The 14,914-nt window shown below is 38.0% G+C and overlaps 1 protein-coding gene across 5 annotated transcripts in view; it reads left to right on the plus strand.

Moving 5' to 3' along the window:
- The window catches only part of ncam1b (neural cell adhesion molecule 1b), a 161,013-nt gene that overhangs the window by 132,286 nt on the left and 13,813 nt on the right, over positions 1-14,914 (plus strand). The window contains exon 18 of one of the 5 annotated variants that reach the window (XM_051679475.1): positions 13,264-14,496. The exons of the other annotated variants lie outside the window; for them this stretch is intronic. Coding sequence (XP_051535435.1) covers positions 13,264-13,340 — 77 coding nt within the window. The 3' untranslated portion in view covers positions 13,341-14,496. Of the gene's footprint in view, positions 1-13,263; positions 14,497-14,914 lie in introns of those variants that run through there. 5 annotated transcript variants of the gene reach the window in all.

Consider the following 14,914-nt stretch of genomic DNA (forward strand, 5'->3'; position numbering starts at 1 on the left):
AACTCCACCTTCCACGACAAAATAGTATTATATCTGTATTTCAGTTGGGTCAATTCTCTGAGGCCATTAGACGACATTCGACGCTTCAGCTCTGCCTTGGCACTTTTAATATTCCCTTCCAATTCCACAAGTTCTTGTGCTTTGGATTTTTTGGTGAATGCGGCATACTGTATGATCGGTCCCTAAGAACCACCTTATGTGCCTCCCATGCCACGCCCACAGAGGATACTGAGGACCAGTTGGTCTCCATATAGACATTGATTTCAGCCTTTAGCATTTGTTGGAATTCAGGATTTTGCAAAAGAGATACATTAAAGCGCCAACTATATGATTTCCTTTTCTCCATATGTGGCAACACCTCTAAACACACCAGGGCGTGAACACAGATGAAATGAGGAACTTGGATATAAAAATAAAAATAAACTATTCTAGAGTAAATCTTATGGACTGATGAAAAAACATTTATAGTCCCTACCAGATGGGTTCAAAAGTCTCCAAATATCTGTAAGACCAAGATTTTTAAACATCCTATGAAGCATCAATGTTGCTCTAGGGGGTTTGCACACTTTTGCTTCACTATGATCAAGGACTGAGTCCATCAATAGATTAAAGTCTCCTCCCAATATTATATCATAAGGGGTGCCAGCAGCTTGCAACATCACTTCAAGATCTATAAAAAAAGCCCTTATCAACGTTAGGTGAATATATATTAGCCAAAATATGACTTTTTATGACTGAATTTCAGCTAAAACAATAATGACTTTTCCTAATTTATATTTACTCTGTTTAAGACATTTGAATTATAGAGGTTTTCTTATCAGTGTAATGACTCCCCTCATCTCACTTGAGTCAGCTCCCCATAACTTCCCAAATTTTTCAGCTTCCTGTGGAGAAAGATGCATTTCTTGAAGAAACACTATATCATATTTCTTATGCTTAAGAAGATAAATAACCTTCCTTTTTATTGGGTACCCCAAACCATTCACATTCCTCGTGGAGAGACAATCCACTCATATTAACATCTGACATTTTGACATATAAGAAAAAATAGATTGTGTGTCAAAAACAAAATTATAAAGACCACATTCCAACATTAGTGCAACCATTAGAACCTGAACATCCCGCAAATCTAAACAAACAGAAAAAAGAAAAACATGCGCATTAACCCCACGAATGACAGTGCCAACTGGCGTCCATCCCTCCAAATTCAAACCCTCCATGTACGCCTACGAGAGCCCCCGTGACAGCTTTGCCATCAGATTGCTCAAGTCTGGTGTTTCCATACAAATTTTGTGAGACAGAATTACACAGCAAAAGACAATATATAAAACAAACTCCAGCCAATAGGCAGAATAAACACAAAGAGCGTGTAGATTCATCTACAAAACTGTCCTGAAGGTGTGCCACTCCACAAAACAAACTCCAGCCGCTAGGTGGAACCAGCACAAAAAAGTCACACAGATTCGTCAAACAGTCAAGCAAATGTTCAGTGAGCCGGTCCACTTGGCTGCAACGTGAGTACCACAAGATGACTTATTCACTCCATTGACTTATGAAGGACATCGCTTGCTGTGGGCATGTGAATGTTTTACGGCCATCCTTAGCATCTATTCTCAATTTGGCCGGGAATATCAGTGCAAAAGTGAACATCCATTGATGTAAAAGTTTCTTGCATTTCTTGAATCAATCACACTTCTCTCTTGTCGAATTCGCAAAGTCTGGGAACAAGAAAATGTTGTGGTTCTTCCAAGAAAGCCTTCCTTTACTCCTCGCCTCATGTAACACAAGATCTTTCGAATGATCTCCGAAATTTGGCCAGAATTGATTGGGGCCTGCCTCCCTGAGCGAAACGCCGAGCCAGAACCCTGTGAGCTCGCTTGATTTCCAGGTTATGGCCTGCTATGTCGAGCATATTCAGAAAGAGCCCGTCCAGGAATTTCATCATATCCTGTCCCTCTTCGCCCTCTGGAATTCCAATGATACGGACGTTATTCCACCGGCTACGGTTCTCCATGTCCTCAAACTTCTCCCAGACACACTCCAAATCCACCTTGGTCGCTAGCGGATTAGCAGATAATTCCCTCGCCGATGACTCCAGATAATCGATCCGTTTCTTGACATCCCCCACTCTTGTAACCATCTCAATGAATTTCACTTCCATGGCAGTGATTGATCGACGTATCACAGCAAGATCCTCCAAGTCAACAACGACCTTCGTCAGCATTGCCGACATGTTCAACATCTCTCGCCGCATTTCTCGCACTTTCCCGACTAAATCAACTCCCTGGCTCGCGGCCTGCTCAGGGGCATCAGCATGAGCATGTAAGTGTCTTTTAATGTCTCCAGAACCCAAAGATTTTGAATTCTTTGACATATTGCCCTCTTAGAACAGTTATGGAACAGAGTGTATCGAATCTCACCAGTTTATATCATTAAAAGTGTTAAAACTAGCAAAGTGCGCAGAGCTCGCCGTTCACATGTCCGATCCTCGTATGGTGTTATGTGACTCCCAAATTAACATTTTTAAACTAATTAATCGCACATTTTTCTGTGATTAATCGCAATTAAATTATAGTACATGTAGGGATTTGCCCGAAGCTGAATACCTTATTCGAAAAGGCATGAATAATGACTTCAAAACAAATAACAAATTCATCCGAATAATAGAAAAAATATTTGGAAGAATGATCATCCAATGAGCACAGGTATAAAGTGATGTATTAAATAAACATACTGAAAATTGCAAAGCAATGATGAGTCTGTGAAGCCAATATTACTAGTGTAAACCTATGAATGAAAATGCGCACAATGCGATTTCAAGTTCAGATCGGATGGCCGCATTCTCGACTGAGTTTGCAGTCAATTCTTTGGTTAATCCTTTATTCCAAAAATGTTTAAATGCTCCATAGAGGTTTAAATACTTCATAAAGTGTAAATCTATTCAGAATATTCCTCCACAAATTATTTTTAGAAATATACAGAGGAATATACATTTCACTAATTATGCACATATAATTTAACTAATTAATTATGTCCTCCAAAAAATATGTGAAAACAAAATAAGCCTAGAGTGTATCATAAAACCTTTTGATAGATATTTATGGTGCTTCTGTTAGTAGGCTGTGTTAATTTATTCTCATTTCTTTTAGGCAGAGGCTATTTACACTTAGTGCAAATAGCGACAGATGCCATTTTCACTAAGTGTAAAAAGCAGCAAAAAGCATCTTCTTTGCACTAAGTGCAAATAGTGTTACAGTGCATCCGGAAAGTATTCACAGCGCTTCACTTTTTCCACATTTTGTTATGTTACAGCCTTATTCCAAAATGGATTAAATTCATTATTTTCCTCAAAATTCTACAAACAATACCCCATAACGACAACGTGAAAGAAGTTTGTTTGAAATCTTTGCAAATTTATTAAAAATAAAAAACAAAAAAAATCACATGTACATAAGTATTCACAGCCTTTGCTCAGTACTTTGTTGGAGCACCTTTGGCACCAATTACAGCCTCAAGTCTTTTTGAGTATGATGCTACAAGCTTGGCAAACCTATTTTTGGGCAGTTTCTCCCATTCTTCTTTGCAGGACCTCTCAAGCTCCATCAGGTTGGATGGGGAGCGTCGGTGCACAGCCATTTTCAGATCTCTCCAGAGATGTTCAGTCGGGTTCAAGTCTGGGCTCTGGCTGGGCCACTGAAGGACATTCACAGAGTTGTCCCGTAGCCACTCCTTTGTTATCTTGGCTGTGTGCTTAGGGTCATTGTCCTGTTGGAAGATGAACCTTTGCCCCAGTCTGAGGTCCAGAGTGCTCTGGAGCAGGTTTTCATCAAGGATGTCTCTGTACATTGCTGCATTCATCTTTCCCTCGATCCTGACTAGTCTCCCAGTTCTTGCTGCTGAAAAACATCCCCACAGCATGATGCTGCCACCACCATGCTTCACTGTAGGGATGGTATTGGTCAGGTGATGAGCGTTGCCTGGTTTCCTCCAGACATGACACTTGCCATTCAGACCAAAGAGTTCAATCTTTGTTTCACCGGAGCAGAGAATTTTGTTTCTCATGGTTCGAGAGTCCTTCAAGTTCCTTTTGGCAAACTCCAGGCAGGCTGTCATGTGCCTTTTACAGAGGAGTGGCTTCCGTCTGGCCACTCTACCATACAGGCGTGATTGCTGGAGTGCTGCAGAGATGGTTGTTCTTCTGGAAGGTTCTCCTCTCTCCACAGAGAAATGCTGGAGCTCTGTCAGAGTGACCATCGGGTTCTTGGTCACCTCCCTGACTAAGGCCCTTCTCCCCCGATCGCTCAGTTTGGCAGGGCGGCCAGCTCTAGGAAGAGTCCTGGTGGTTCCAAACTTCTTCCATTTACGGATGATGGAGGCCACTGTGCTCATTGGGACCTTCAATGCTGCAGAAATTTTTGTGTACCCTTCCCCAGATCTGTGCCTCTACAATCCTGTCTCGGAGGTCTACAGACAATTCCTTGGACTTCATGGCTTGGTTTGTGCTCTGACATGCACTGTTAACTGTGGGAACTTATATAGACAGGTGTGTGCCTTTCCAAATCATGTCCAATCAGCTGAATTTACCACAGGTGGACTCCAATCAAGTTGTAGAAACATCTTAAGGATGAGCAGTGGAAACAGGATGCACCTGAGCTCAATTTTGAGTGTCATGGCAAAGGCTGTGAATACTTATGTACATGTGATTTTATTTTTATTCATTTTTTTTTTTTTTTTTTTTTTTTTATAAATTTGCAAAGATTTCAAACAAACTTCTTTCACATTGTCATTATGGGGTATTGTTTGTAGAATTTTGAGGAAAATGATGAATTTAATCCATTTTGGAATAAGGCTGTAACATAACAAAATGTGGAAAAAGTGAAGCGCTGTGAATACTTTCCGGATGCACTGTAGATGCTATTTGCACTCTGTGGTGAGCAGGGTGGAGCGGAGTGATGTCTGGGTAGAGCGAGGTCGGGAAGATAAGTGGCGAATGACTTCTACATGCATGCCACACCTGCCTCCCGTTCCAGCGAGGGGTGGCAGGAGTATTTAAGGAGAAGAGACAGTGGCAGATGGGAGAGAGATGTACGAAGCTTGTCTGCATCTTTGAATGTCTTTATGATTTGACGCAGCTGGCTGAAAAGCAGTGTGTGTTTTTGTTTCTTTATACACTGAAAAGTGTCATTAAATGTCTATGTGTTTGTCAAGCTGGTCCCATCTTCCTCCTTACCTTCGTAATTGTTACACTGGTGCCAAAACCTGGGAAGGAGGAAGGACGCGCTGTCAAGGAGTCCTCGCCGCTGACTGAGGATTGCGATGACGAGGGAGTGCTTGATCCTGTGGCACTGGAGCGCTGCATCATCCGGCAACCAGAAGGGACGGCTGAGGGGTCCAGTGCCATCGCCTGACATCGCAAATGGAAGCACAACAGCAAGCTGAGGGCCAGTCGATGGCGTGTCCGGTGCCGGCGAGCCCGTCTCTCTCTCCTTTTTCTCCCCTCTCTGCTTTCTCTCTCCCTTTTGTTATTCCTGCCCCTCCCCTCTTCCTTTTCTCTCCACTCTTTCGCCCTGTTCCCCCTCCCAGGCACGCACAGGTCGGATCCGTAGACCGGGTTGGAAACATGGTTACTATTAACTACTGTTAACAACATATTACTGTAATAACACCATAGTTAATACATCAGAACTATATACTTTCCACCAAAGCACGTGGTTACTACAGTAAAACCATGGTTAATTTTATCCGGATCAAATCCTTTTCTCAACTTCCCGACCTTCACTGTGACCAAATCACTGTGAGGAATCTCTTTTATTTATTATTATATGTAGTATCATAGGAAGTATTTAGAATGGGTGGGATTCAAACCCGGATCTCCAGCGTGATAACACATACACATATCATCGTTACACCCAGAGCTACTACAGCTGCACATTTAGGCGCAGTTTGTCATAAAAGCCTCTGTTTTCACCAGAATATTGGAGTGCAAATAGTCACTTAGTTATCCAATCTCTTAATCCACTAAATGTCTAACCAGTTAACCAGTTTAATGTCTCTGCCCCATCACGAAAAATTCAGATATGCCCGTAAATTCATAAATATGCATTTGATTGGCAGTTATAAATCTGTCATGGCTGTCTTGAGTTTGGTCCGAGCAGTGGAGAGCGGAGATAGTGTAAATAACCTCTGCCAACAAGATAGGCTATTTGCACTTAGTGTAAATAGACACTTCATTTTTTTTAATATTCGTATTTGTATTTAATTTAACAAAAAATCTGTTTCAGTAGATATTAATGTCCGAAATATCAGGAGAAAACAAAGTTAACAACATATTCCACAGTTTATGTAGCCTACATAATCAGCTTCATCTGGTGAGAAAGAAATAAAGAATATATCAATAATATACAGTAATTAAATAATAATAATAATATAATAATAATAATTATGATTATGATTATTATTCATATTTACATAGGCCTATTTGAGGCATACTTTATATACAGAAGCTATAGCCTAAATATAAGAGAGTTACATTTTAAAATTAGTTTTGACATACTAGCGGTTGAAGCCACGCCTACATCCGGTTCTATCCGAATACAGATAAGTTTGTCATAGTAACAGATACAGATAATGGCTTCTCTGCACACCCCTAGGTACATGATACATTGCAACAATGAACAAAATCACCATAAATATATTTAATTTATACATTGTCTCAAAGAACTTGCAAAAAATGGTTAGTCATCATTTATTTAAATTATTTAAATAAGTACATATTAGACACGTTTTTACAGGTATTAATGTTTGATACAAGTATATATATACATGCCATAAAATCAGTGGACATGTTGTAATTATAATTTGGGCAAAATCTTCTGCCATTTTCTAGTGGACTTTTTTAATAATAGGATCAAATGGCAGATACAATTAATCTCTAACTTTGTTTGCAAGAGTAACTTAAGTGTACATTGCCAATGCATTTTAGACACTATACATACAGCTATAAAACATATTGAATGCTGAAGTTTAATTTGCTGAAGTTTAAAATCTTAAAACTATCGTTTTCTCTGGCTGGCGTTCAGTCTCTTCAAGTATACCTGCTGTAGCTTGCTGAATGTCCAGGTCCTTCAGTCTCTTCCACGCACACGCTGGGTCTCACTCGGCTGTTTCGCTTTTGAAATGGTTTCAGAAAGTCAGTAAAAATTTTCGTGCGATGTGAAGAGATACAGAAGCTTGCCCTGTATCACTCGCCTGCTTGCGGATGAAGAATCTTCGTTCTCTATATAGTAAATCTGTTCCTGTGTTTATTATGGCCTGGGCATGCGTCGCACGCAATGAATAAGCATGTACTGCTTCACACAATCAGTTTCTGTGCGAGGATGTGCTGTTGAGTCAAGTGAGTACCTCTTGAAATTTTATATAGGCCAGTGTTAGCCACAGAAAGTGGGGAAGAAATTGGTGAAGTTTTCCCCATTGTATAAAAGTGTCGGGGTTTGTTCTTGGCAGGCAGTAGATGCCCTAACCCCGCCCCCACCCTAAAAAGTAGCCTGCCAGTAACAACTCGGGACACCTTTCTCCGATCGTGTGAAGTTTCAGGAAGTAAAAAAAAAAAAAAATGGATACTGCATTAACTGCGTTCATTTTTTAACGTGTTAAACAAAAAATATTAATCACAGAAATTAACGTGTTTCATTTTCCAGCCCTAATATTATTTATAAAAACCCTCATCTGAAATAATTTTGCATGCTCAAAGTCTAGTGTAACAGCCTTTACACTAACGTCCGGTATAGGGCCTATTTGCGTAAACGCTAAAAATGCAACGTGCACTTGTTGCTTTATGAATTGCAGCCTGACACATTTCGGAAAACAATGGCAGATGCATTTGTGTTCACGTACTTGGGTAACACTGTGTCCTAACCAGACGTGTTGTGATAAAGCTACAAGCGATAAAAGGTATCTCTTCCATTCTAAGCAGAGGTTTTGTGCTGACCAGATGCGACTATGACAGAACATTTTGTTGATCGCTTGGTTTCTATTTCTGGGGCATTATGCCAAGTTGCCCCACCCACTGTAAACTCTCACTGATCCAAAATCCTGCTCCTTATAACTATACATTATATGCCAAATACGTCCTGATTGGCTAAGATTGTGGCGCGTTGCGCAGCAGTTTAATTTTCAGTGTAGACAGGAGAATTGGTTGTCGCTGGAAACTTACTGCATTGCGTCTGATTAGGACACAGTGTTAAGAGTGTGTTTCAGACCTTATAGAATCGATTTCGATCTCTGACCTTTTAGACAGTAGAAGATTTCCATTTGCAACCAAATAAATATCAGTGTTTGTCATTGATAAGACAGCTTTAGTCTGTCTCACACGTTCAGTTCACATTGCAAAGCACATTTTGTTTCACTAAAGCAATGAATCTCTTGCAGATACAATAAGCCTCATGTATTCACATGCAGGTATACTCTGAGTCACCATCCGTTTTATGTTATTTACTTGGCCTCAATCCACACGTGACCAGGCTGCTTTCAGCATTAGCAGCAGGGCAATAACCCAGTGCATCCCCTTTCGCGCCTTACTGCACTATGGAGAATCACTTCCTGTTTACTAACCCTGCCTATCATGCTGAGGCTGATCAGAAGAGGGGTTACAGTCTGGTCAGGCATGCCAAGGCCACAGCTGGAGTTCACTGCTTCGCTTGTAATGTAACAAGCATCTGGTGCATCTTTAATGCAGAGAAAGACTCTCTCTCCCCCCTCCCTGCCTTTTCCCTCTCATTAACACTCTAAGATGGTCCTATGGACGTAGGAGGGCTGAATCGCTGTTCTTCTGGCATACTAGCCTGTGAATGGACCATATCCAAAGACTCACTCACTGTTTGTCTCACTCACACCTCAGAGTACAGAAGCGAACTCCATGCAGCATGCCAATGAGACCAGATCACCTCTTGAATAGAACTTTATTGAAGCTACTGGCATTCACGTGTTAGATATAATGTTGAAGCCAGAGAACAGCTTGAATGTTGGTGTATTAGATGTCTACAAATCTTGGCAGTGATTTTGAGTAGCAGTTAACAGATATGGGTTTTTCAATGGCCATTGTTTATATCTACAGTAAAAAGCAGGGTGGCTAGTGGCCGATGTAATATCAATATAAATATTAAATGTCAAATGATATTTACACAAAACTGAAACTAAACAAACATCATGAAAATCCTGGAAATATCAGGGAATTTTAAAATTTTAATTATTTAGACCTGGAAAAGTCATAAAAATCAGTAAGACCTATAGAAGTCATGGAAAAGTTATGGTAATTTCTATTGTTAATATATTTTTTCTCTGTGCTCAACTCTAAAATATTTCATTAGCTAGAAATTGCTTTTTTTGACTGCAGTCTCTAAACAATTATGTTACAAATTCTTATCCTGTCATCACAAACAACTGGAAAAGTCAATTAAATTCAAAAAGAGTTGGAACCCTGTATTCATCCCAATACTTACTTAAAATTCTTCATAAATATACTGGAAAATTGAAAGTGCAGTTTATCCATTGACAATTCGTCAACAGATTTTGGAGCTGACAAAAGGTAGAAAACTTCCTTGAGCCTTCCACAGTATAAATATAGAAATGCACTATAATTGTACCAATTCAAGTAGCATAAAATGTTTCCCAGTGTCTAAGTGGTAGGGTTGACAAATTGAAAGCACATTGAATCTCTTAAACCCTCATCCTCGACAAAAATAATCTATTAGCTGGCTGTGGCTATCCACTTGGATATGGTATGCACGATTCGCATCAGGGTGCCAGCACCGCTTTGTAGTGGGCACTGCACACGTAATGATACTTCCTCTGAATTAACCATCCGGTTATCATTAGCTGATGCTTCAAAAGATTGACTGCAATGGGTTCAAGGCTGAAATTATTTGAACTGGGAGAACTCCAAAAAACTAGCTGACCATAGCATTCCCTTTTAGGTGACAGTTAAGTCTTGACATGCTTCTGTGGTAAATAAATTCAGCCGAGGCTGCAAGGTACTTAATTTTAGTCACACATCTAGGTTAGTTTTTTTTAACAGGTCCTTTCTCGATCACTTGATCATTAACACGGAATCCCATTGTGAGTTTTTTTGTGGTGTGTACATCAATGTAAAAATGGCCATGGACACACCGCAAAGGTTCTGCCCTACTCCAACCAGTGTTTAGAACTCATATGGAATTGAACAAATGTCAGAATCGAATGTGAAAATAGGTAAATGCGCTAATCGTAATTAAGAAAATACACACACACACATACACACACATACACACACACACACACACACACACACACACACATATATATATATGATACCAAACTTTTATTATTTTTGGTTTTGATTTTATGTGACCTCTTGAATTAACTGCTTGGTACTGACTTTCTTTTCTCTCGGTAATGTGACTGTGCTTGCGAACAATGAAATGAACATTCTATGTAAACACAATGTAAACACAGTCGGTTATATCATTAGTGAATGTAAACACGTGGGACAATTATTAATTACATAATTAATAAAAGCAATAATGTTTACTTAATTAAAAAATATATTTGAAGACTACATGCCATTGTTTTAATTTAATTGGTAAATATATTTATATTTAACCATTTAATAAAGGAGTTATAGCATGTAAAACATATATCATTTAGTCATGGATTTGCTAAAGAGCATCCTGAAATTTCAATGGTTTTGGTATTGACTTCTGAAATTTTTGTTTTGACATCCTTAATACTATTTATATGACATACTAGTGACTTTGCCCTTTCCATGATCACATCAAAATTAATATGACCTTTTCACACAAGCACTAATATCATGTGTATGTGCTTTATTAATCTAATGTAACAAAAGAAATCTCTGCTCCTCTGCACATACAGTAACCTCCATTATACTTCAGATGAATTGACTGCTGTTCTTTTGTCAGAGATAAATGAGCACACATCTGAAGTGTTCTGCTTGAACTGTTTTACAAAGTTTTCTCAACTCATCTAGAGAAGAACTTTATCAATCCTTCTGAGTACTGAGATCTTGATTAACTGCTGGAGGTTCATTTTCTGTAGAACATTGTTTATTTAGTGCAGCACCTCTGGGTTTTGAAGAGTTTTTTCAAAATAAAAATCTAGTCAAAAAGTAGTACAATGAAGTCAGAGTATCCTCTAATTAGCTTAAAATATAATAAATTGCACATTCCTTGCTGCTCGCTGTGCGGGCTGTTGTACTTTGTATATTACCCCTACATTTCAACCAATCGAACGTGTTTTGCATAAACTTCAGTATTTTCCAGTTATTGTCCTCATTATAGTGCAGTAAACAACTTTCTCTTAGTTCCACACTAAACTATTTGCTGGACTTTTGCATGCTTTGTTTTGTTAGCTGGGTCAGTCTCAAGAAACTGTGCCATTTATGCCATAAAAATTAAGATTTTTGTATATTATTATTATTATTATTATTATTATTATTATTGTAACAGGTTTAAGCAAAAAGACAAATTATGCATTTTCTCAAAAAAAAAAAAAAAAAAAAAGGTATTCAGTAGTAACAAAAATGTCATGAAATGTGGGTAAAAAGTATTCATAATTTATCATTAAATGTACCTAAATGTAATGATGATAAATGAGGATGTGTAAATTGCTGGATATTCCAACGAAAAATAAATATTTAAAAATACAGAATGTCTATTTACGCTAAGTGCAAATAGCCCATCTTGTTGGCAAAGGCAATTTACACTAACTCCGCCCACTATTGCTGAGACCAAGCTGAAGACAGCCACGAAAAATTTCTTAAGGGTCAACTTCTAGTCAAATGAAGGCGGGCATATTTGAATTTTTCACGATGGGTTAACGGGTTAGACGTTTAGTGGGTTAAGAGAATGGAGTAACTACTGGCACTCCAATAGTCTGGTGGAAACACAAGTTTACGACAATTTGCTCCCCCATATACCAGTAGCTCAGAGAGTTAAGACGGTGTGAAGTGCATTGTCATACTGGTGATCCAGGTTCGAATCTCATTTTGTCATACTTTTTCCCACGTCTCCACTCTTAATTTTTCCTGTAATACTACTGATGATAAAAAATAAAACTGATTCACTGCAGTGATTTGGTCACAGTGAAGGTCGGGGAGTTGAGAGAAGGGTTTGATCAGGATCAAATTAACCATGGTTTTACTATAGTGATATTGTAGTAACACTGTTTTTTGGCAGAAACCACAGTTATAATGCAATTAACCATGGTGTTATTTTGTTTATATAGTAACCATGTTCAATTTTGTGTTTACTATGATTTTACTACAAAATACCATGGTGATCCTATGGTTACTCTAGTAAAACCATAGTTAATTTGTGTAAGGTATGGTTAGGGTTAGGGATTGGTGTAGGGTGTCTGAGGGACTCTAAATAAACACAATAAAAATGTGGCAGTGATGCCACTATACTGAATGGCAGTATTTAAACAGGGGTGTAATAGTATCTGCCACTGTTTGCACTAGAGTGCAAATATCATCTAACACTATTTGCACTTAGTGCAAAGAAGATGCTTTTTGTTGCTTTTTACACTTATATAAATAGTATACAATGTTGCTATTTGCATGTAGTGTAAATAGCATCAGTCGCTATTTGCACTTTAGTTTAAATAGCATCTATTGAATAGCCTTAAAAATACTGTAAAATTAATGTTTGTTTTAAAAATGCTTTTGTATTGCACATTAACAGTCAAATCTACTAAATGTTTATGTTCAATGTTCTGTTTATTGTACATTGTACATAATAATAATAGCAATAAGCATAAAATGTTATATATTATATATTAAGTGTTCTGTTTATTATATTAGTAGTAGTAATGAGGACACATACTCTAGAATGTAAATCGAACTTTTTCCTGAGAATGACCCAACTGGCACACATTTTCTGGCAAACATTCATATTCATTTTCATTTTCCTTTTATCCTCACTCTGCCTTTTCATTTTGAATCTTTCTGTTTGTTTTTGTTGAAACTTTTCTGTTTCTGTGTTTGATGTATTTTTCTGCCTCTTGTTTTTCTCTCTCTCTGTTCCCATTTCCCTCTTTCCTTGTTTCTCTGTGTCGTCCTGTCGTTGTTCCCCGGCTTGGATATGGACGGATCATCATATGCACACATAACGCAAATGTTCTGGTGCCAATACTACTTCTTTCCTTTTATTTATTTTTTTTTTTTGCATGTTCTTATTGTGATCGTGTTTCTGTGTTTGTGTTGTGTAGTAACTCTGAGCGGTTCTTCAGTCTCCTACACGCTAGTGTCCCTCCTGCTCTCTCTGTTATTGCTGCTTTTGCTTTGAAACTGTAGAAGAAATGTTTTCTCCTCATGTTGAGGATCTTCTGCATGATTTGTTTCTGTACAACTCTAATCTATGTGCTGGGAACACTGAGCCTCAGACAAAAGTAACGCAGTACAATATACATATAAGTACATGTCAGTTTCAGATGACCAAATGCTTTTGACTGTGCTTTTTATTTAATGTAATTAAAAAAGTAACTTTTTGTACCGCATCCTATAGACACTTGCATTTTACACTTACAGTATAGGCCCCATGAAATTGCTCTATGAGCACAGTTTTATTTCCTGTGTTGACATTTTCAGTTGAAACAAAAAGTTTGGGCTGGACATTTCAAAGGGCTCATCTTTTTATTTTAATTTTTATTATAAATGGCCAGAAGCCTTTTGTTTCATCTCAACCATGATTGGATAAGTGCTAATTAGTTGTAGGGGGAGGGGCATTCTCATTCTAAAGAGCATTTGATTGGACAAAAATCTGTGTAATACAAGATGAGTCGTCAATATTTTTGGTCCATTTTCCTGGGAGAGAAAGACCATATATTTTAAACCCTCATATCTGCTAGAGGTTGATTTTGTCCACTTTTAGAAGTGCACTTGCATATAAATGTTTCAAAGCTAATAGACATGGATTAAAAGCCCCAAAACTCCAAATCTGACCTCATCTGTCTTTAAAGTTGGAGTGTGTGATTCCTGCAAAATCACTACTGGCACCAAACGTAATAGCAAAATAATGATTCTAGTAATGAATCAACAATAAGTCATCATCTCGAGAAAACTTGACAGAAAAACAATAATAATGCATGGCCTCTGTGGGCTTCCGGATGTTTGTAAACTGTCATTATTTTTGAAATTTTGTGTGGTGTTGCAGAAATTGTGCACTTTACCTTTAAAGAATGAGAGAATGAAACTCTTAAATTTGACTGTCTTATATATTTAATAGACTTATTTTGTTCTGCAGATGTTTGAACTAAAACTGTATAAATCAAGTCCTTTGGGAACAAACTTTGTAACAAATCTTTCAGATGTTATTTTGTTACTTTAAAGACTTTATAAGGCTTCTACATTAATTACTTACTGTATATGAAACAGCAATGTATTATAGTCACCGCTAGGGCTATTGTTCACATGTGTGGCATTATTAAATTCCTTTCTTTTAAGCTGAAGTGTGTTCTCTTTTTGATCTCTATATGTAATTGACATCTTAGTGACACAATAAGGCTCTTTTCTGTCTTCTAAACATCTGTCATAAATTAACAGCATTTATTTATGTTGGGACAGTTGACATCATGTCCTCATGATGTTAAAAGTCACTGGTGTTTATGGGTAAGTCACCTTTTTTTTTTTTGCTCCTGACGGTCAAGCAAATGCCTAAACACAAGAACCTGTAAAGGGATAGTTCACACAAAAATGCAAATCTATCATATTTTACTCACCCTTATGTTGTCCTAAACCCTTATGACTTTCTTTCTTCCATGTAACACTAATGGTGATGCCTTAGTCACCATTCACTTTCATTGCATATATTTTTTCATCCAATGAGAGTGAATGGTGGCTGAGACTGCACATACAGACTAA

The sequence above is a fragment of the Myxocyprinus asiaticus genome, chromosome 39 (assembly GCF_019703515.2).
Source record: "Myxocyprinus asiaticus isolate MX2 ecotype Aquarium Trade chromosome 39, UBuf_Myxa_2, whole genome shotgun sequence".
Lineage (NCBI taxonomy): Eukaryota > Metazoa > Chordata > Actinopteri > Cypriniformes > Catostomidae > Myxocyprinus > Myxocyprinus asiaticus.